Source organism: Hibiscus syriacus, unplaced genomic scaffold, assembly GCF_006381635.1.
Source record: "Hibiscus syriacus cultivar Baekdansim isolate YM2019G1 unplaced genomic scaffold, ASM638163v2 tig00112123_pilon, whole genome shotgun sequence".
Classification (NCBI taxonomy): domain Eukaryota; kingdom Viridiplantae; phylum Streptophyta; class Magnoliopsida; order Malvales; family Malvaceae; genus Hibiscus; species Hibiscus syriacus.
In genome coordinates, this window is record NW_024063257.1 from 189,518 (window position 1) to 213,303 (window position 23,786).

Sequence of the window (23,786 nt, forward strand, 5' to 3'; positions counted from 1 at the left end):
TAATAATTAACTATAAAACTACACATTTTTTCACTTTAAAAACAATCACTTCATTTACTTAAGAAAAATACTCGAAACGTTTTTCCTAAATAATTTTTTCTTGAAAAGAAGGAACACACCAAGGGAAGAAAATTGCATGTTAAGGACCTCAAACTTTTTTCCTTTTAATGAAGTGATCCAAACATTGTTGCTACACTGCTTATATGATCTGTACACATTTAGTAAATGTACGTAATAAAGGTAATTAATATAAACGGATAGCTGGTGGACCAAATTCATTTAATTCACTCTTTTTCATGCTCTATAAATTATACCACAGAAATATGCACTATGCTTTGTAGTATTCTACTTCCTTTCTTCCATCTAAAAATGGAGTTGATATGCCTATTCATCTTTGGTTTGGCACTTATCTTCATCCGTCTCTGGTGGCAGCACTCGTCCGTCGCCGGAGGCCGACCTAAGAACCTCCTCCAGGGCCACCAGGATGGCCTTTTGTCGGAAACCTAATCCAAGTCATCCTCCAACGTCGACACTTCATCTTTATAGTACGTGAGTTGCGTAAACTGTACGGTCCGATTTTCACCATGCAAATGGGGCAACGTACAATGGTGATCGTTACGGATTCCAAGCTCATCCATGAAGCCCTAGTTCAAAGAGGCTCAGCCTTCGCTTCTAGACCGGCCGACTCGCCGATCCGGCTAGTGTTCAGCGTCGGGAAATGCGCGATCAACTCGGCCGAGTACGGACCGCTCTGGCGAACCCTGAGGAAGAACTTCGTGACGGAGCTGATAACGCCGACGAGAGTGAAGCAGTGTAGTTGGATCCGCAAATGGGCGATTGAAAACCATATGAAGAGAATCAAAAGAGAATCATTTGAAAACGGATTTTTGGAGGTGATGAGCAACTGCAGGTTAACTATATGTAGCATTTAATCTGTTTATGTTTCGGTGCAAAGATCTCCGAAGAACGGATCAAGAAAATCGAAAGCATACTTAAACACGTAATGCTGATAACATCGCCGCAGCTACCGGATTTCTTGCCAATCCTCACGCCGTTGTTCCGCCGGCAAATGAAAGAAGCTAAAGCGCTAAGGAAGAGGCAATTGGAGTGCTTGGTTCCATTGATAAAGAACAGGAGAGCTTTTGTTGAGAAAGGTGAAAACCCTAACCAAGAAATGGTGAGTCCAGTAGGTGCAGCCTATATAGACTCTCTCTTTGGACTCGAACCGGAGAGCCGAGGTCCATTAGGAGAAGAAGAGTACGTGACACTATGTTCCGAGGTGATTAGTGCTGGTACCGATACTAGCGCGACAACCGTCGAATGGGCTATGCTTCACTTGGTGATGAACCAAGAAATCCAAGAAAAGTTGTACCAAGAAATCGTTGGTGTTGTAGGCAAAATTGGGGATTTTAAAGACGAAGACGTGGAGAAAATGCCTTATCTTGAAGCTGTAGTAAAAGAAACTTTCCGGCGACACCCTCCGGGTCATTTCCTTCTATCTCATGCAGCTATGAAGGACTCCGAGCTCGGTGGCTACACGATTCCTGCTGGCGCTTACGTTGAGTTTTACACTGCATGGATCACCGAGAATCCCGATAATTGGTCGAATCCGAGCGAGTTCCGGCCCGAGAGGTTCTTGAACGGTGACGGGGTCGATGTGGACGTGACCGGTACTCGAGCGGTGAAGATGCTGCCATTCGGAGCGGGGAGACGGATTTGTCCGGCTTGGAACCTAGGTGTTTTGCACATAAAGTTGTTGACTGCAAAGATGATTCAAGCTTTCAAGTGGCTCCCGGTTCCGGATTCTCCGCCCGATCCCGCCGAGACTTATGCTTTCACTGTTGTGATGAAGAACCCTCTCAAGGCAGTCATCTTGCCCAGGTGCTAAAAGTATGAAGAAAACAAAAATGTCGGAAGCTTAGATGTAATGCCATATAGTATGTTCTATGTTTTAGTCTACTTATTTCAATCATTTAATTTAAAAGTCATTTTAAAATCACTTGATTTGATATAAAATACTAATGAAAATGCATGATATCCAATAATCACACTAAACCCATCTAATTTAAATATTTGTTTATACTCGTCCACCTATGTTTTTCATATTCTTTCTGTATAATTTGATGTATGCCATTAATGTTAACCACTTTAGCTTTATGAGATGCATTCTCTTTCATGGACTTTGAATGATATACGGATAAAACTTTCAAGCTTTTCTTAATTAGAATATTTAAGAGCCTTACCAAATGGGTGGATAAATCAATGATGTTGGTTATACAAAGGTTGTTATAACTAATAAAAAATTGGTTCAAATCATATTAATTTTAGGTCATCTCGATTTCGGATAAGGTAACATGAAACATTTTATCCCAAAATCCATTGGCTTTGGGCAGTTCCATAATAGTAGGGGAAGGGTGCAATCGTTATTGATCTCGATTCAGGCGCACCATTTAGCCATTGGCTCAGTGCACCTGTTTGATGGGATGTTTATGATTATAATACCACAACGATGTCGCCATGTTTCTCCTACAGAGGAATAATTAACAAACATCAATAAACAGGAGAAGAGAAGAGAAGAGAATACTAGCAATTATGTCGTCTTGTCTGATTCTCTGATCAATTTGGAATTTTGCATAAATTAAAGACACAGCGCTCTGCCTGTTTCATGGCCAATAAGAATTCTTAATCTTACCAGGCAACTTCACTCGGTCTTTAATGCTGCAGTACGTTTGCCTTAAAAGGAAACATTTATTGCAACTGGCATTGGGCAAACTGGCAAAGACTTTTTGGCTATAGAATCTAATGATGTAAATTATTAGGTGATACTGGACGTTTTCTGTTCAAATTTTATGAATAAAAAACGTTTTATAAGAATCTATTTAAGATGACAAAATTTAATTTTAAATATAATAGAGATTTAATATGATAATTAGATAACAAGAGTCCAAATTGGATAAAAATGACACCATGAACTACTATAATATTTTTCACTTATATTTGTGTGTAAAAAAATATATTTGAAAAGTGTTGAGGGGTAGATTGAGACAGTAAATGTTGGCGCAAAATCCAAAGAGATAAAAACAGATGGCACCATTGGCCATACCAATGAATGCCCTATCGTAGCGTCAAACTTACAGCCAACTGCTAACTGCCATTCGTGATAATGATCGGCGCCCTCTGGTCTGCTCTGCTCTATGTAGAAAACCAACCACTAACACACGGCATTTTACCATGTGCAGTGCAGATGCCATGTGGAGTAGGAATGGAGCTCCATATTTTTTTTAACAAAATGGTACTAATTTTCAAGAAAAATTAATGCGATCCTTCATTTCTTTCCACTCAACGTGATCTTCTAAGTCATAAAAAAATTTAATGTAGTATTTGATTAATATTTTTCGTGTTGACAACGACTTATTTTTTGTGTTTACATGGTAAGTTAAGCATGTCAACGTTCTATTTTTTTCTTAATGTGACCCTTCAACGCAAGAAAATAACTAATTTGACCTTCTATTTTTTTCTTCTATTTTGGTCATTAAACTTTAAATTTTTCAATTTATTCACTCAACTTTGAATTACTCATTATTTAATCATCATGATTTATTTTATTTATTTATGTATGATGTGACATTTTTCTTTTCAGCTAAAATTTTTTCTCTTTAATTATCAAATTCAGTGAACTCAGATTGAATTTGTAAAAAATTTAAAATAAGAATGAACTACTTGACCGGTAATGAAAGAAAAAAAAGTAATCTTTGGTTGAAAAGGAAAAAAATAAAATGAAAAGAATGAGAGTGGAGATTTGGAAATATATAAAAAGAGATATATTTTTTAATTTATTATAACTTTGGGAATATTTTTTTGTTTCAATAATTTTAAAATTTTAATTTATTTAATATTATTTTAATCATATGTTAATAAAATAAAAATAATAAATACCACAACATACATAAATATTAATAAAATAAATCATGATGATTAAAACAGGAGTAATTCAAAAGTTGAGTGATTAAATTGAAAACTTTTAAAATTTAGGTTCTAAAATAGAAGAAAAAATAGGAGGCAGATTGAGTTATTTTCTTGAGTTGAAGGGTCTGGTTGAGAGAGAAAATAGGATGTTGCATGCTTAACGTGCCACGTCGACACAAAGTAACGGAACCGTTGATCATCGACGAAAAACGTTAATCAAAAAATCACATTAAATTTTTTTTAGACTTGGAAGGGCACATTGGGTGCAAAAAAAATGGAGAGACACATTATTATTTTTTTTGAAAAGTATGAAGGCCTTAAATATCCTTCTGCCTATTTTTTTCATATATCAGTCTTTAACTCTTAATACCCCCAGCATGTTTACTATGTCATATTAAATATTTTCTTATGGTTCTATTTTATTTTAAGATTAACTATATGATCGATACTTTTGTTAATATTTTGTCTACTTTTTTTAATTTTTTAAAAAACATAATATATATAGTCTCTTTTTATTCAATTAGGATGTAGTCATTGAAGGTTTGTTGTTGTTAGATATTTAATGGATTATTGTAAACAATAAAATAAAAAAAAGTAAATTAATAAATGATCAATAATATTTGAATAAATTTTATTTTTCTACTAAAGTTTTTAAAATAACAAATTGCTCAATACGATTTTGTGATATACATTCTGAAGCGTTCTTCATCCCCTTACGCCACACCTTTGGATTGACAGATTCTCGAACTTTCCCACCCTTGAATTCTCGTTTTCATTGGTATGAAATACTTCATTAAATTTTTGTAACTTAATTTTTTTGTTAATAAATGACGGGAGGGATAATGGAAGAATCAAGGAACTATTTGATAATTTAATGACCAATTTGTTAATTTTGAAATTTCATCAGGGAAAACAAAATTTTACTCAAATGTTAATGACCATTTGTGTAGTTTATCCTTTTTAATCCATTAAAAATCTAACGGCAATAAACCATTAGTGGCCATATCTTAATTAAATAAAAATGAAAGTGACTGAATATTATGTTTTTTGAAATCAGTAAGACAAAGTGGACATAACATAAACGAAAGTGATCAGTCATGTAGTTAACCCTTGATTTTTAATATATAATATTTGATAAAAACATAATTTTTGTTCACCGCCATTTTTAACTAGTCTAGGGTAAGTACAAAATAGTATTTGTTCAAAGTTAAATCTCAATTATTTGACATTGAACGCTTGTATCCCTAACACTCATAATTCTCAAATCCAAGACATCAAAGAATAACAATAATTCTTTTACCACCGAATTCACTTAATTTGTACTTTATTATAAAAAGGAAAAATTTTTATTATGAAAATTAATTAAAATAATAATAATAAGTTATACATTAAGAATATATAAATCTTATATTAAAAACTTAAGATACAACAAATATGAGCATGAAAGAAGAAATTTATTATAATCGAAAATTATATAAATTATCAATTGTGAAAATTTTAGGTACATAAAATGAATTATATGACTTAATATGTACTATAAATTTATAGAATCAAAACAAATAAATTTTGAATCAAATCTTGATATTTTATTTTAAATTTTTTTATTTTCTGTTTTGCATTATGAAAGATATTCACTATAGTATATAAAGATTAACATCTAATATATTGATAACGTATAAAATTTATATTAAACATCTACGAGAATAAACATAAATGTCTAAATAACTTAAGATAAAATAAAAATAATCTATTTAGAGTTTAAAAAGTTTTGAAAAGGTATAAATTTAATTTATTAACTAGGTATGTATACTGATTAATCGATAATGAGATTTAAATTTGTTTAAAGAGTTAAACTTTGACATGAAAGTTATTGTATAAATATATATTAGATTGATTTTAGTTCAATTTATATAGTTATTGATATAATATATAAACATAAACCAATATAATATATTTATTATCTTTCGATTTAATAGTAAAAAAATATAAAAAATATTAAGTAATATTTTTAAACATGAGCTTCATCTTTTCTATGCGGTCCACTTTTAAGGTGCTTGGGATTCGGCCCCACCGTTTGTTTTATCCAGGTTTTCAAAGAAACTAAAAGAGCTATTCGAATTGTTCGGCAAGAAAGACGACGTCGTTTTCTTCATCTCGATTAACTATAAAAACGAACTGATCCGACTGGGGAACAAACAAACAAACAAAAAAGAAAGAGGGTGTCAGACACAAGAGTTGGTAGTTTTCAGATGACAGAATATATACGCTTCGGCCTTTAATTCAATATCTGATTTCGATGCATTTTTTATTTTATTTTTCTCTTCGTGAAGAAACTCAAATGTTTATCATATCCATATCAACCGTTGGATCCGTTTAACAACCTCCTTCCCGCGCATTTTTATCGTCTGCGATCACAATGTCTTGGGGATTAGGATGGAAACGCCCATCGGAGATCTTCCGTTTATCTCTGAATTACGGGTACGAAGAATCCGGCGAAGATCTCGACCGCGTAGGTTCGTCTTCTCCCTCGTCCGCATCGTTAACTCAGCAAGAGACGGGGTTTAAAATCGATCTGGATTGGGTGGCGGGAGATGACGTGGCCAGGTAGCGCTTAGGCTTCAATCTCAGTTGATTGTGGCGCTCCCTCCGGCGCGAGACGCGGTGGAAATTGAATTGAAACACACGGAAGATGAGTCGTAAGGGTGGAGATGAAAGTTGAGAAGAGGAGGGAGCCGTTGCGGGCGGTTACGCTGGTTAAGGAAACCGGGTCGGGTCAGCAGAGTGATGGTTTCGGGGTTTTGGTTCGGTTGTTAGGTCGAATTTTGATCCTTCAGGTGACGTGAATCCGGTTTCAAGTACTGACCATTGGAAAAGTATCACTTCGCTTAGACTTTGCGGTTGTGGTTTAACGGTAATTTAAGGCTCAGCCTAGCCTATATTTCACTAATAATTTGTTAGAGAATCGTGTTGATAATGAAGGAATTGCCCTCCTTTGTTCTCTTTGGCAGCAGAACAAGGTGGTATGAGAAATAGTTAGAGCATACATTAAATACTTCTGAACTAAGCTCGATGAAGAAACCTGGGCACGTCTATTTTCCTCTCCGTAGTTTTGACTCTAGTTCATCCATTTTTGATACAGACGCTGCCCGTCGAGCTAACTCAACTGCCAGTTCTTGAGAAACTATGCCTTGATCACAACAAACTATCACGGTTGCCACCTGAGCTTGGTGATGTAAAAACATTGAAAGTACTCAGGGTTGACTACAACATGCTTGTTTCAGTTCCTGGTAAGAAAGATTTTACTTTTACATCTAAATTGTGTTCCTGAGAGACAGTTGCATTAGTATATCGAATATGTAGTGTGCCATCGAAGGAGAGAAGACACGTGCTTTCATGGTGTTCCTTCTTGTCACTTGCCTAGTGACCATATTTTTGTTGGTAATAATATGAGCAGTGGAACTGAAACAGTGTACTGGGCTGGTGGAATTATCATTAGAGCATAATAAAATTCTTCGGCTTCTTCTTGACTTCAGGTCACTTTATTGAAAATCACCTTAACTTTTAAATCTTGTTAATCTATAGTTTTCTCTTGTCTAATGCTTTTCTCCAGTTGGATGGCAGGGCGCTGGTTGATTTAAAAATTCTTAGGTTATTTGGTAACCCACTTGAATACCTTCCGGATATCTTGCCTTTAGGCAAGCTAAGTCACTTGTCTATTGCAAATATCAGGATCGTGGGTGATGAAAATCTAAGATCGGTGACTGTGAAAATAGAGGTACAGATCAACAAATACTAGCTGTTTGGATGCTCATGCTCATGCCTTTACATGAGCATCTATGAACGAAACTGTTTGACTTGTGGTGTTACAGATGGAGAATAATTCTTATTTTGGTACATCTAAACACAAGCTGAGTGCCCTTTTCTCTCTCATATTGCGCTTTTCCTCTTGTCATCACCCTTTGCTGGCCTCTGCACTGGTGACGATAATAATGCAGGACGAGGGGAACCGTGTACTTATTGGTAGAGATCATAATGCACTGCGGCAGCTTGTTAGCATGATAAGTAGTGATAACCGCCATGTGGTACGATGGATATACTTTCCTTTTATCAGTAACATCGAACGTGTTTTCTTTTATTTTCCCTTCCTATTGTGCGCTATTGTTCTGGTTTGTACCAGGTCAAACAAGCCTGCTCTGCTCTATCAACTCTTGCTGAAGATGTTTCTGTGGCCATGCAATTGATGAAATGTGACATCATGAAACCCATTGAAACTATTATGAAGTCTCCTTCCCGAGAAGAACATGTTTCTGTGCTTCAAGTTGTGGGCGCATTGGCCTTTGTATCTGATATTGTAGCTCAAAGGATGCTAACCAAGGATCTTTTGAAATGGTTAAAATTACTGTGTGCCCATAAAAATACAGAGGTAACTTTCTGATTTTACATGATTTCTATGTTTAACTGTATTTAAATCCTCATATTTAATCAGGTCCAAAGGCTTGCTTTGTTAGCTATTGGAAATTTGGCCTTCTGTCCGGAGAATCGCCGTATTCTTGTCACCTCTGGAAGCTTGAGGGAACTTCTTATGCACCTGGCTTTTACACCTGAAGCACGTGTGAATAAAGCTGCAGCTCGTGCTTTGGCAATTCTTGGTATATTTCTTACATTTGATTCTTTTAACTTTATTTGAGAATCTTTGGATCATAGAGTCATATGTTTATGTTCTTTTGTAGGAGAGAATGAAAACTTGCGACATGCTGTTAGAGGGAGACAGATACCAAAACAAGGCCTACGGATACTCTCAATGGATGGAGGTGGAATGAAAGGTATTGCAACTGTGCAAATGCTTAAAGAAATTGAGAAGGGGACTGGAAAGAGAATACATGAGCTATTTGACCTTATATGTGGAACATCAACCGGGGGAATGCTCGCGTGTGCCCTTGGTATTAAGTTGATGACCTTGGATCAATGTGAAGAAATATACAAAAATCTTGGTGAGTATGCTGCATAAAATATAGAACACTTGTATTCTGATTTGTTTATTCCTGCCCTATATTGGCTTTTTAGGAAAAATTGTTTTCACTGAACCTGTGCCAAAGGATGAATCTACAACATGGAGAGAAAAGTTTGCTCAGCTTTCTAAAAGTTCATCACAGAGTTTCAGATTTGTTGTACGTGGATCTAAAGTATGAATTTCTCTTTTTTGCATATGAATTTGTGTTTCGTTCTTCATTACTGCTAAAGTTGCTTTCTCTGGGTTTTATTTTTTGAAATTGTATATGAATTTCTTTTGTTATCACTGAAAATACATGTCTTGAATGCATGAAGAGGCGTTGAACTTTGTCAAAGCATATATTAAACGAAAGAGAACATTTTGTTGTTCTAGAAGATATTTCTGAGGGTTTACTATAATTTACCTCATGGATTGCTCATTCTGTGTAACACCTTCAATCAATAAAACATAGCAATCATATCTTCTGTAACTTATTTCATATTTCTTTGAGAGGTATTTGGTATTGTAAAACCAGTAATTCAAACGGGCCTGTCTGCTTTTCCTTTCAATGTATCCTTTGCTTTCAACAAGACACAATAAAATGTAGTGTTGCAGCACAGTGCAGATCAGTTTGAAAGGTTGCTAAAGGAAATATGTGCTGATGAGGATGGCAACCTTCTAATCGAATCTTCTGTAAAAAACATTCCAAAAGTTTTTGTTGTGTCAACTTTGGTGAGCGTCATGCCAGCTCAGCCTTTTTTATTCCGAAATTATCAGGTTTGAGTTCTAGAGTTCCTTTTTCTTAATGTACACTGAAACTCTAATGGGATTCATTCAAGTATTATGATGCTCATATAGCTATATGTAGACTTTATTATTATACATTATGAAAATTTCTGGCAGCTCAATGAGTTTGTTCATACATTTATTGTTTTCTTAATGTGCAGTACCCCATCGGAACACCAGAGGTTCCCTTTACAATATCAGAAAGTTCAGGAATCACTGTTCAAGCATGTCCAACTGCAGGTGCTCAATTTGGCTACAAAGGAAGTGCTTTTATTGGAAGTTGTAAACATAATGTATGGCAAGCTATAAGAGCATCTTCTGCAGCCCCATATTATCTTGATGACTATTCAGATGGTATTTTTCTTCTGTTTGCTTAAATTAATTCTTTTTTTAAGAATGTTTAAACTTATTAACCTTTATTATAATTCATTCTACCTTGAATAGATGTAAACCGCTGGCAAGATGGTGCTATAGTGGCAAATAATCCAACTATATTTTCCATAAGAGAATCACAACTTTTGTGGCCTGATACAAAAATTGACTGTTTAGTTTCAGTTGGCTGTGGTTCTGTGCCTACTAAGGTAACTACTTTGTTTTTGTGTATCTGCCACCGAAAGCGATTTATTACGAGATCTGGATTTATTCACCAATAAAATTTTCCAATTTCCAGGACCACTTTTTCAATGATCATCGTGTAAGGATATATATCAAGAATAACAGGAAACAACATAGGTTCTTGTAATGATATTCCAAAATAACATTCTAAGCAGTTCTGGTCTTTTGACTGATTGAAGAATAAAAATCAAGAGATTTGAATATCTTTTTACCTTTTATTTGCTGATCATGTTGAGATTTAATATGCATCACTTCATTCCATGATCTTATGTGTATCTCATTTGTTGTAGGCACGAAAAGGAGGTTGGCGTTACCTAGATACTGGGCAAGTGCTGATTGAGAGTGCATGCTCTGTGGACCGAGTTGAGGAAGCTTTGAGTGCAATGTTAACTATGCTCCCTGAGATCCAATACTTTCGGTTTAATCCAGGTACTTCTTCGTTCCTTGTGGCCTTCATAGATGAGGGTTTGAGGTCATTTTTACCTTGGTCGATGTTTCCATAAGAACATCTGACCATTTGTTATTTAATTATTGGGATTTCTATCCTTGCGCAGAAGCTCTTTAGTGAAATAATTAGGAACTCTTCAATTTAGTGGTTGCATTGCAGTTGATGAGCGTTGTGACATGGAGCTAGATGAGACTGATCCAACAGTTTTGCTGAAGTTGGAAGATGCTGTAAAGGACTACATCCAAAGCAATTCAGAGGCATTCAAGATTGCATGTGAAAGACTTATTATACCCTTTGCACAAGATGAGAAGTGGACAGGAAATTTGAAATCTCAACATTATTCTAGGGCTAAAGCATCAAATGCAGGTAGTAGAACCTTGCTTCTGATGGTTGTCGTGTGTTCAGACTTTCTGTATGCTCTGCTGAATCTTTTTAAATTCTTTTGTCTTGGGCTATACTAGATGAGAATACCCCTTCATTAGGTTGGCGGCGAAATGTACTACTTGTTGAAGCTTTACATACTCCTGATTTGGGAAGAGCAGTGCACCATGCCCGGGCACTTGAGTCATTTTGTGTACAAAATGGAATAAGATTATCTCTTTTGCATGACATACCTGGAACTCCAAAGACATCACTGCAACAACATTTCCGACACCATTTACCTCCCCTCTCGTCACTGGAAGTTTCCCCTCAAGCCCTCCTCTTCCATTCCCAATGGCATGCAGAGGCTTGACCGAAATGGCATGGTCCCTCCTTTAAGCTTGGATGGATTACAATCTGGAAATACAGCTACACATAATCCAATGTCTCCTCCTGTATTCAGGCAGCTCTCTTTACCTGTACGGTCATTGCATGAAAAGCTACAGAATTACCACAAGTTGGCATTATACATTTAGCCCTTCAAAATGATTCTGTTGGCTCAATATTAAGGTATAAAAGCTTCTCTATTTGAGGCGTTACTTTTAGTGTAGCTTTGCCCCAGTCCGTACCTGCTAACTGCTTATTTCTCTAGTTGCCAAAATGAGGTATTTGTGGTGGCTGAACCTGGAGAACTGGCTGATAGGTTTCTACAAAGTGTCAAGGTTCACATGTTGTCGATGATGCGGAGCCAGGGCCGTAAGGGGGCATCACCTTTTGCCAATATAACAACTATCACTGATTTGATTCACTGTAGACCATACTTCAAAGTTGGAAACATTGGCCATAAATATATTGGACGCCAAACCCAAGTGTGCATGCTTTTCTGTTTTGCCTTCAAATGAGTTTTTCTTTAATTGTTGGTTTGATGTTATCAGAACTAATGAACTGTTGTGATTTTCATGACAACTCCTGAAGGTCATGGAAGATGATCAAGAAATCGGAGCATACATGTTTCGTCGCACTGTCCCTTCTTTGCACATTACACCTGATGATGTTCGTTGGATGGTATTCACATTACACCAGAAGTATTTGTTTATATAATTTACATTATTTTAATAATGAAATTTGATTCCCTGACCGAATTTCGTTTTAGCATTATATGCTGATGATACTTTGTTGAATAATGCTAGGTTGGAGCTTGGAGGGATAGAATCATAATCTGCACTGGAACTTATGGTCCCTCTGCAAATTTAATTAAGGCCTTTCTAGATTCTGGGGCCAAAGCTGTTGTATGCCCTACAGCTGAGCCCCAAGATGTGTTAATGAATGAATTCGGAGAGTATAACGTTTCGGGAAAGGGAAGGTTCGAGATCGGTGGGGAAGATCTAGAAGATGAGGAGCCAGATTTCGAAACTGAACCAGAACCCCTCAGTCCAACCAGTGACTGGGATGATCATGACTTGAAGACTGCGGACCACAGTACCTGTTTTTGGGAAGAAGAAGAGGAGGAATTATCAAGGTTTGTCTGCAAATTTTACGACTCGGTATTCCATGAAGGTGCAACAGTGGGTGTTGCCCTCAAAAACTCTTGCTTCCCATAGGAAGCTGAGATATTCATGCCATCTTCCCTATGTCAACTAGCTTGTCAAAATAAATCTCCAAGGGAAAATAAGAATTATTTTAAGTGCATGAAAAATTACAAAAAATAAGAGGCAGCATTTGATTTTTGAGCTTCTAAGTAAACATTTTTTGCCCATCATTCATTACATGAACAATATATATATATATACGTATTTTTACAGGAAAGATACATAGATTTATACATTTTTCTGCTTGTGCTATGGAAGTTGCATATAAGAATCGGCAATAGAACAGATATGTTCTGATATACAAGTGTCAGATATAATAATTTAGTTCTACTTTTCCTTGTACACTCATCTCTAACACGTATTCGAACACGTATACAGCGATGTGATCATCTAAATATACTAAGAACTTAACAAATATATATATATATATATATATATATTTATATATATATTTAAACAGACATTTGTATCCGACACTGACTTCATATCTGAGTAACAGACGATTGCTACTTAAACAATTGCACGCTAAAAAAGCTCACAATTATCTACAAAAAAAATTAGGTTCTGGTTTTTGTTGGTTCAGTTGTGCAATTTATTGATCTTGAAGATCATTCGCCCCCAACTATGGTGGCTACAAGTCACGGTCTCTTTTGAAACTTCCTTCTCTCACGGACTTAACATGCAAGTCATTGTTTCTTTGTGATTCTGCAGCAATTTTGTCATTGTCCTTTCGCTTGGCAAGAAACTCAACGGCAGTTACAGCATCACCGATCAATGGCCGGCTATCAGCATCCTCCTGAAGACACATTGCTGCAACTGCAAGAGCTTGATAAAGAGCCTTTACAGGGTATTTCTCTTGGAGCAGTGGATCCGCTATCATCTTGAACTTCTGCCTATCCTTAAGTAATGGCTCTACCTGCAACATGTTATGATAAACTTAGATTTATGACTTAGTACTGTAAACAAGTGATTCGGACTCGATGAACATACCCAAGCAACCAGATTCTGTTCTTCTTCTGGCCTTTCGATATCAATTGCTCTCCTCCCTGAGATGAGCTCCAGAAAAACTACGCCAAAACTGTAAAAATCGGATTTTGTTGTGAGCTTTCCTGCCATCACATACTCCGGAGCACAATAGTCATAGGTCCCCATGACCCTTGTCGATACATGGTCCTTCCCTCCTGTAGGGCCTAACTTTGCAAGTCCAAAATCAGAGAGTTTGGGATTGAAGTTCTCATCTAGTAATATGTTTGATGCTTTAAAGTCGCGATAAATTATGGGCGGATCGGCAAAATCATGCAGGTATTCTAGCCCTTTCGCGCTCCTTCAGCTACTTTCATCCTGGTATTCCAATCCAATGGCTCCTTACCTGGAGATACATCTAAATAAACAGACACAATAATCATAGTCCACAACAGAATTCCATTAGTAGGCTTATAAATAAGTACTGAAGAAGTGAAAAGAGTGTCATTTTAACATACCAAGAAGATGATATTCCAAAGATCCATTAGCCATGTATTCATAAACTAAAATCCTTTGATCCCCATCTGCACAATAGCCGATCAGATTCACAAGGTTCGGATAGTTAACCAGACTTAACATTAGAACCTCTGAGAAGAATTCTCTGCTTCCTTGCTTTCCGTTCCTATCGAGCTGCTTCACCGCCACAATCTAAGATAAGAAATTACAAATACAAAAATTATGAACTGAAAAATAGGTGTATGCATGCATGCGTGTATGTATGTATGCATGCATGTATACTTTATCAATGTTCTCAATGTATCCTCGGGGTGCTCTTGAAGTAGTTGCAGAGTGCAGTTCGGTTCATGCCAGCGGTTTCAAGAGGCGCCCCGGGGAACAATACTTGATTTATGTGATGTTTTGTTATCAACATTACTAATTATAGGAACATTTGTTTGTCCATTTACATTCACAAACTAAGCAAATATTACATGTTTTGGCTGACAAATTATTGACCAAAGACCCCAATGATTTCTCATTGCTGTTATTTTCATTGCCACCGATGCCAAAAGCAGTCTCCTTAAGGGAATCAGAACGGTGCTGCACTTCCACTCCACAACAAGAGAAACAACTCATCTCCTTCCCATTTTACCACTCTTCTCTCCAATGCCAGAATTACCGTACATTAAAAAGGGTGGCAATGAAACCAAAGTGAAGAACGGTGCGTGTTCATATAGAGCAAGGGCTAGAGGTTGGTGTAATGTTCCATTTATCATCTTGGGGTCGGTATTATCAGTTTGCTATATATAGAGAATAGAGTAACTGGAAGAAACTAAAAAGAGTTAAAAAAATATTGTTTTGAATAGGTTTGGTAGAACCGGAAAGAGCTGACGCGTTCACTTAAATTACATTTAAACAGATTTGAAGCAAACTGCCAGCAACTTTTCCATTCCAGGTGTATTCAATAAATAGGAAGATGGTATACCGGTTTACTATAAACTATAATTATTTTTTATACATCTTGCCGGGTGAATTTGAATCATGTACTACCTAGATAATTATGAAATAATTTTTTCAGTTCAGATTGTCATAATGTTAGAATTAGGGATCGACATTTAACATTATCCTAACGAGTTTCGATCCGTTCCGATACTATCCAATCATATAGATATTTTTTTCAAAAAAAATAGATTTTGGCCGAGTCAGGTCGGAGTTTTTGAAGGATGAGATCAATGAGTTTATGGTGAAAAACACTTGATCTGTCAGACCCGAGAATAACAGTAAATTGACTTTTTTTATATTTAGGAATAATTGTTATAATACCCATTTCTTTATATTTTTTACCTAATAAATATCATATATATATATATATATATATATATATATATATATATATATATATATATATATATTTGTGTCAGGTCGGATGCGATTGCATTTTTTAATCTTAACAATTGGATTGAGTGAAACTTTCCTAAATCGGATTGGATTGAATAACATATGGAAGAGTATTATACTCAGATTCAAGTTGAGTAAAACTGACCTAATAATGTATATGAAACGAGCTTGAACTTGAATTTAAATATATAGGTCATATAAAAGAGTTTAACTATGCCAATTTGAATAGTTTGATTCTAATTGAAACTGAATTTAAAGTTAAATAATAATAATTAAAAAATATTTTGAATTAATCTTAATTCTATTTATATGAGACTCTTTAATAATAAATTACATTGCCTATTTAAGTTATTTTTCTTTATTTAAAAAAGAAAGTTGTTTCTTTCTTAAGTTGTAATAAATAAATTGAATATGAAACTTACATTTCAACCAAAATGTTTGAAGTGACTTGAAGAAAAATACTATTTCAGATCTATTTGTAAGTATCCAAATGGCCGGTTCAATTAATAATTGTACCGAATAATCATTAAACCAAATTTTAAAATGCTTATTTATTAATTGAACCGAACTAATTCCGATTTATAAGTATTTTTTTATTTAATTGAACTACAAGGACTAAAACTAGAATTACACCTGTTTCTTTTCCTACGTTGACTTTGCATGGTTAAAGTTGGAAGGAAAACTTGAACGTGACAAACGTGGCCTATGCAATTCATCGTACGTCATATCATCATTTATCCCTCAACTCTAGCAAAAGAATCCTAGGACAAGGAAAATCAACCTCAAACATAACTTCCCAAAGAACATTGTCTTGTCTCTGTCGTGTCAATTCATAAACACAGATAATTGCTTTATCAACGGGGGGATTAATAATAAATCTCTAAATCCGAAGAGAAAAGAATGCTCACAGTGCCAGTATGAGGCTGTCTAGGAAAACAGTAGTATCTTATCGGTCGAGGGATCGTGACAATGACAGAGTTTGCATTTCCTAGCCCTGCATGCTGCATCTTCGAAATGGTTACTACTTCCTTGTCAGAAAAAGACCAAACTTTTGCAGGTTAACATAGTTTTCCAGATAATTTTAGTTGTCCAGGCTCTCCTTCAACTGGAGTTTGGAATGCCGGAAACTCGATCATGTATCACGTACTTAAGGTAAAGTGACTGATTACCGGTCAGTAAATCACACACTCAAATAGATTATGTCAAGAAAACTTAATTTTAACGGCATATCAACAGCCGGCTAGCGGCTGCAACAACGGTGGGTTCTACAATGTGTATGGAGCTCAACACAAGAAAAAATACCAGGATTGATCACAAGGACTTGGTTTAATTTTAAGTGCCACTCTGAGACAATGACTCGATGAATACAGCATTGGCAAAACATGCGATTTAGTATAAAACTCTTAATGGCAAACTTTTGACTGATTGTATAAAACATGAGATATCTAATCTCATCGCTTAATGGTAGATCCCACTGGAATCAAAGCACAAACTCCACATGCAAAATTTTCGGTTAGGACTTGGGACCACATTAGACAAAACTATGTAGCACTAGGAATTGGATCATTTATCATCCTTCGAGGCTATGTACCAGTATGTACCACAATTTTAATTAACAGTAAGAGAATGTGAGATTACTACTTTCAATTCTTGAACATGGTGTCCAGCTAATTCCACAAATACGCAGACTTGAATATGATAAACTTATGAGGCATGACACAAAGAATAAGAAAAACTTCAGTAGGCTGAAATCAATGCAAAGTTTTATCAGTAAGTAGAGAGCCAAACCAGCTTTAATTCTATTATAAATATCAACTTGATAACAAGTGACCCGAGCAATGCAACAATTTAGTATTCAGAGAACAGAATTTTTTACTAATTAACAAACAAAATGACAATGATCGTTTCAGGGGGGAAATGATTAATGATATGCTCATGATGTACTCACTAGAACCAAGCAGTCTTCACCATAGTGCATGGAAAGGGAAATGTGAATACTCATGCAGCTGCAGCTGCAGCACATATCTCTTGATGGCAGACTTTGAGTCACATGATTCCCAGGATAAATTAGAACCCTCAGATTCATGTCTGGAGTAACCGATTACCATCACAGTACATGCACATCAAAAGCTTGTCTAGATCTGTTAATGATATTAGTTGAATATACATATAACCTTTTTCCTTCATGTGTAATTATCAGCTCTGTATTTCTTGAAAATGCAAACGATCCATCATGTTAAAGGATAACCGTCCAATTAGCTTCCATTTTCATACAAAATCAGCTAGACCTCATAATCACTAATGTTATACAACATCCTATGACACCATGGTTACCTTCTCTACTAGCGCAACAAACCCTTCTCGATTTCATCCCACAAATCTGAATTTTTCGAGAACTTCTTCTTAACATACTGGATAAGTTTCTTGGCCTCCTCAACCTTAGATATGCTAACAAGTCCATTCACAAGCAATTTCATAGTCGAAAATTTCGGAACCCAGTTTTTCTCCATACATTCCCTACAAATCCTCAAACCAGACTCATAATCCCCACCTTGACATAAGAAATGCACCAAATTAAAATAACAATAACTATCTGGCTCCAAACTGCTGTCCACCATACTATTAAACAAGCACTTGGCTTCCTCCAAATTCCCTTCCTTACAGAACCCATGAATCAAATGGTTATAGGTAACCGAATTCGGGTCTATCCCTTTCGACATCATCCCGAGAAGTAAAGCCTTAGCTTCATTAGACTTCTTCAACATACACAAGCTCTGAATCCTGATATTATAAGTACTAACCCCAACAGGAATCCCATATTCCTTCATCAAATTCAACACTTTCCCAACGTCTTCATACTTCTCTTCCTCATAAAACCCAGTTAACAAAGTCCCAAACGTCGTCGCATTCGGTTTAACTCCTTTGTTTTTCATATCAACCAAAATGGAATAGACTGAACTCGAAGACCCAGATTGACAAAAGGCTTTAATTGCATTATTATAAGTTTCTATATTAGGATTGATCCCATACCTTTGAGGAAATTCCGAAAATATCCTCTTCACTTCTTCATAATCCTTAGCTATCAACCCCGCCACGAGCAAAGCGTTCAATGATTTCGTCGAACGGCATAACCCCTTGTTGTAAAATTCATCAAAGGCCGTTACGGCGCGGTCTAGCATCTTGGCTTGACCATAGAGGATTAAAGAATGGGAAGCGAAACGCGCGTTTTGTAAGTCGGGGCGGGAACGGAGCTCCTTGAGGAAATGGTGGATTGATTCGAAATGGTTGCCTTCGGCGAGTTTGGAGATGGCGACGGAAAAAGCGATTCGGTGGAGATTGGATGATGGCGTGAGGGAGGCATCGCGGCAGATTTCGATGATGCGGTCGGGGTCTTGCTCGGATTTTAGGAGGGAGAGAGCGGCGCGTGATTTTTGGTGGGAGGTTAGAGGGGTGGATGCCTCTTTGGAGAGGGTGGAAAAGTAGCGGAGGCGAAAAGCTACAGCGGTCGGAGAACGGATGCGGGAGAATAAGGCCATTTTTTTCCGATCAAAGTTTATTTTTTTTGTAAAGCTGAAGGCTTCGCAGTTGAAAATAGCAGCAAGAGCAGCCTTTTAACTGGGCAAAGGAAAAAAGGGTAAAAATACTCTTTTTATCACTCAAATTTTATCATATTTCTTTTTTGGTCAATTAACTTTATAAATTTTCAATTTGATTACTCAACTATCTAATTGTTTCATCTTCATCCCCTTTGGTTTGGTTATTACAAAATCCTTACTTTGTATCTCTCTGAGTTGTTTCTTTGCTGTTTTTGCAACTTCGTTCTGTTTTTTTTTCTGTTTGGTTCTGGGGGCTTTTGACCTTTTCCCTTGTAAAGTCGGGAAAATAAGAGATACGGTTAGAAATTTAGAATAACAAAAATACCACTGAATTTAGCTCCCATGGAGGTTCCAGCTATGGTATCCAGCTGGTGGGACGAAACCAATGAGTCTACAGTACTCACTATAAAGTTCACTCTTTTCAATTTTCAAGTTTCCATTCATTTTTATTTGATTCACTCAACTGTTGTTCAAATATTCACTTGGTTGTCGTCTCAGCAACATTATGTTATTTGAATTTGAGTGTAAGTGTAGTATATATCCTTGGTTTTTTTTCATATATTTTGAAGAATCCCTGGAGTTCATATCCCCATACCAATGTTTCGGAAATAAATAGTTGAATAAAAATGAGAGTTGAAGCAACATAGGTCGATTATGTTCGTGAATACACAGTAACACTGCATAGTTAGCCTTATGCAGTGGGAAAGGCTTAGTTTGTCGTCGGCATTACTATTTATCACTTGTTCTCTTCTATTTGTTCTCAGCTGAGGCTACTGGCCCTCAAACCATGGCCTCGTGGCTTGTGTGCTTTGAGCACAAGGCACAACAAACCAGCAAGCCCCTGCAAGAGCCAGTTCTTCTGTTTGTTCTAGAAATATTATTATCTTGTATTTTTCTGTCAAATGATAAAAACAAATGTTTCATTGGCATTTTATAATATGCTACTCGCAAGAAGCCTCTAATTTTGACGATTTAAACAAAGATCTTTACTCAGAGAATGTCCTTGACTGTTTGTTCATGTGGGAAAAGCTCCCAAATGCAGAGGATAAAAGCATGTAGGTCTAGCGGACAACGCAAAACACTCGAGAACAAGTGAAGGAATCACAAAAAACATCACCGTCTTAAACCTCGCCACGTGAACCGACCGAGCTACTTGTCGGTTTCCGACATACCGTAATTTTTCCTGCAAATAGGACTGCCATCAGCCACCCCTCCCCTCAGACCACTCTTCAACAATGGACCTTTCAATCTGGTTCACTTTTGTGTTTTCTACTTGTTTCTTCTATTTACCTTGCCATGAGGAGGAAAAACTCCAAAAACCTTCCACCGGGTTCCCTGGGGTTTCCCTTCATAGGCCATAGCCTTAGCTTTATGCACGCGATGCGGACCAACGATATCGAACAATGGCTTCAAGAACAATCCAGGAAGTACGGTCCGGTTTCGAAACTCAGCCTCCTTGGTACCCGGACGGTCTTCATACATGGGCAGAGCGCTAACAAATTCATCTTCACTTGTGATCTAACATACTTGGAAACCAGCAACCAGCTCCGTTTAGAAAGATCTGTGGGGAGAGAAATTTGACAGAGCTGACCGGCGACGATCACAAGAGTGTGAGGGGAGCCGTTGTTTCGTTTTTGAAGCCTGAAATGTTAAATCAATATTTTGGGAAGATAGATGAAGAATTGAGAAATCATTTGGAGATGCTTTGGCATGGGGCTCAAAAGGTCACGGTAAGCCGTCTATGCTGCTAGAATACAACATTTAACACCTAAATCGACATGTAAATTGAAAGGACTTGATTGATACGTTATTGATAATGACAAGTAGTTTGAGATTTTAGGTGCAATTAGTCCTTCACAATTTTGATTCTGTTTGATCATCTACACAGGTAATGCCAGTGATGAAGACTCTCACATTCAACATCATGAGCTCTCTCCTTTTCGGCATAGAACAAGAGGAAAGAAGAAACGATCTCGTCAAACTTATTCTGCGTATGATGAACGCGCTGTCGTCGCTACCAATAAATCTCCCCTTCACACAGTTGAACCGCAGCCTGAAAGCAAGTGCAAAGATTCGAACATTGATCAAGGATCTTATAAATGAAAGGAGGGCCGTATTGGAGCAACGGATGGTCAATCCTAACAAGGATCTCATCAATTGCTTACTTGGTATGGGAAAGGACCCTTCAATTCGTATGTCTGATGAAGAAATCGTGGACAACGTAATAGGTGTAATGATAACAGGGCACGACACATCCTCCGTTCTCATTACCTTCTTGGTCAAGCTTTTGGGTACGGATCGGTCCATCTATGAGAAAATCGTGCAAGGTAAGCCGACCATTCTGTTTTCGGAACTTATTGACTTCCGGAATAACTTACGGTCTAAGCTTTGAAAATATAGAACATGAAGAGATAGCCAAGACCAAGACTTTGGAGGACCTTTTAACTTGGGATGACCTTGCCAAGATGAAATACACATGGAGTGTGGCCATGGAGACTTTAAGAATGAACCCTCCACTGTTAGGTTCTTTCAGGAAAGTCCTCAAAGAGTTTGAATATGAAGGATACACTACCCCAAAAGGACGGCAAGTATGAACTATATCTTTAAGATAAAATCTGGCTATTGTCCTTGTATTATGCAAAAATTATTTATTTAGCCTATCTCCCTATATTCTAATTTAGTAAATTTTAATCCCTATACTTTTCAAAATTTGAAATTCCAGTACCGAACTAAAGGTAGAATTTGACCTATCTTTAACCAAGCTGATCTTTGATGCATATGTGAAATATCTCTAATCATATATGCATGAAAATTTTAGGTGATTTGGGCTACAAACATGACACACATGGACGAGCGACTTTTCCCAGACCCATCGAAGTTCGATCCATTACGTTTTGAGAAACAAGGACCGATCCCGCCGTATTGCTTCGCGGCTTTCGGAGGAGGAGCACGTATCATATCCGGATTAGCATTAGATCGTAAGCATAGACTATTTTTGCACTACGATATATATATTTGACTTGAATACTCAGGATCCGGTTTAAATTGAGTTATGGTTTATTGATTAATAAATGATAAACATATAAATAACTTATTATGGGATGAATGACAAATATATTGATAAGAAACTTGATATTCAGTTATATCATATTAATATATGATAACATGGTTGAAATACATGTAAAGTGATCAGTTATTCATTTAAATTTATTTTTTTGCGTTGCTTTAAATATTCATATGATTGTCTCACTAACTGTATACTTAGTTTGTGATGATTTTCACACATAGGAAAAAGAGAAGACAAGAGTAAGGAACTGAGTTTGGCATCAATCACCAAGGAAATATTTACAAGTAACAATGATGACATCCTACTGTGTTCTAAAAGTCTTAGCTGGCATGCATACGAGAATGAAATTTATATAATTTCTTAATATAATTAGTATTAAATATAATTAATAATATGAATAAATATTATGATTTTTCTCTGAATAATTATTTTATAATAATTGTTCAAGTTATGAAATTTGAGATATTTGAATGAAACAAAATTTTACTTAGTTTAATTAAATAAATGTTTTGAATTTCTGATATGATATATGTAACTCGTATTGGTTTGCGTATACGGGTTATGAGTGTTACAACATGGATTTGTCCCGGGACCGAGTTCTCAAGAATCGAATCGTTGGTCACAATTCATTACCTGGTGACTCGGTTTAGGGGGAAGCTCTATTACTCGGACAATCCCTTCTCAAGAATGCCGTTTCCAGTTTTCAGTAACGGGATGCTGATCGAAATGGAGCCTAAGGACTCTGTTAGAGTCCATTAAAACATAAAGCACTCTTTAGCATTTCAATGTAATTGTGTTCCTTTGTACTCAATTTAACCGCCAATTTGACGATTTACAACATTTATACAAAATAGACACAAATTAAAGGATAACCAGCAACCCACTAGTACAACAGGGTATCTCAAGCTAAAACCACCAACAGAGCAATAGCCGTTAGGACAAAATAGAAAAAATTGAAAATACAGTGAGTAAAATATGAGATAAAGTAAAATTCAGTGAAAATGGTGTAATTTACCCTTATAGGAATGGATTGATACATTTTTAAAATATAAAAATTTAATTACATACTTACAAATTTCATAAACGTAATGATTTTTTAAGTTTGAGTGCTTTTAGCACACTTGAACATTTTATTTTATATTGTTTTTAGTTAATTTGAACAGTTTAACTATTCCAATCAAAATTGTTATAGTAGATTTTCTTAGAAAAACTTCTAATATAAAAAGATACATGTTAATATGATGAGTTGAAAGAGGTTCTTCAATAATAAACATTACGTCAATATTTTTATTGAATAGTCAATTATATTAATATTTGGAATGATTAATAATTCGGTGCAATTTGATTCAAAATAAGTGTTTTAAGAAAATGTATATTAGTAGGATTGACTAATAATTTTTTTTTATAGGAATTAGATTAGAGGCCTTATTAAAAATCTCCTTGATAATTATTAGAGTGCAAAAGTGTATTTCAGTAAAAAGTAGAAGGGGAAAAGAGTGCCTCATATTTT

At 36.1% G+C, this 23,786-nt stretch overlaps 2 protein-coding genes and 3 pseudogenes across 2 annotated transcripts; 3 read left to right on the forward strand and 2 right to left on the reverse strand.

Annotated features, from left to right (window-relative positions):
• The first annotated feature begins 358 nt into the window (after nt 1-358).
• Nucleotides 359-1,948, forward strand: LOC120174766 (annotated as a pseudogene).
• A 4,338-nt stretch (nt 1,949-6,286) lies between these two features.
• LOC120174764 lies at nt 6,287-12,821 on the forward strand (annotated as a pseudogene).
• Nucleotides 12,822-13,350: 529 nt separating this feature from the next.
• Nucleotides 13,351-14,851, reverse strand: LOC120174778 (annotated as a pseudogene).
• Nucleotides 14,852-17,452: 2,601 nt separating this feature from the next.
• LOC120174771 (pentatricopeptide repeat-containing protein At1g61870, mitochondrial-like) lies at nt 17,453-19,182 on the reverse strand. The gene has a single exon (XM_039181525.1). It carries the CDS (start codon nt 19,147-19,149, stop codon nt 17,956-17,958), a length of 1,194 nt encoding a protein of 397 aa, XP_039037456.1. The 5' UTR covers nt 19,150-19,182; the 3' UTR covers nt 17,453-17,955.
• Nucleotides 19,183-19,551: 369 nt separating this feature from the next.
• Nucleotides 19,552-22,228, forward strand: LOC120174782 (taxadiene 5-alpha hydroxylase-like). The gene is made up of 8 exons (XM_039181530.1): nt 19,552-19,605; nt 19,974-20,070; nt 20,165-20,264; nt 20,403-20,646; nt 20,748-20,939; nt 21,098-21,536; nt 21,610-21,797; nt 22,028-22,228. Exons 1-8 carry the CDS (start codon nt 19,552-19,554, stop codon nt 22,226-22,228), a joined length of 1,515 nt encoding a protein of 504 aa, XP_039037461.1.
• Nucleotides 22,229-23,786: the final 1,558 nt, after the last annotated feature.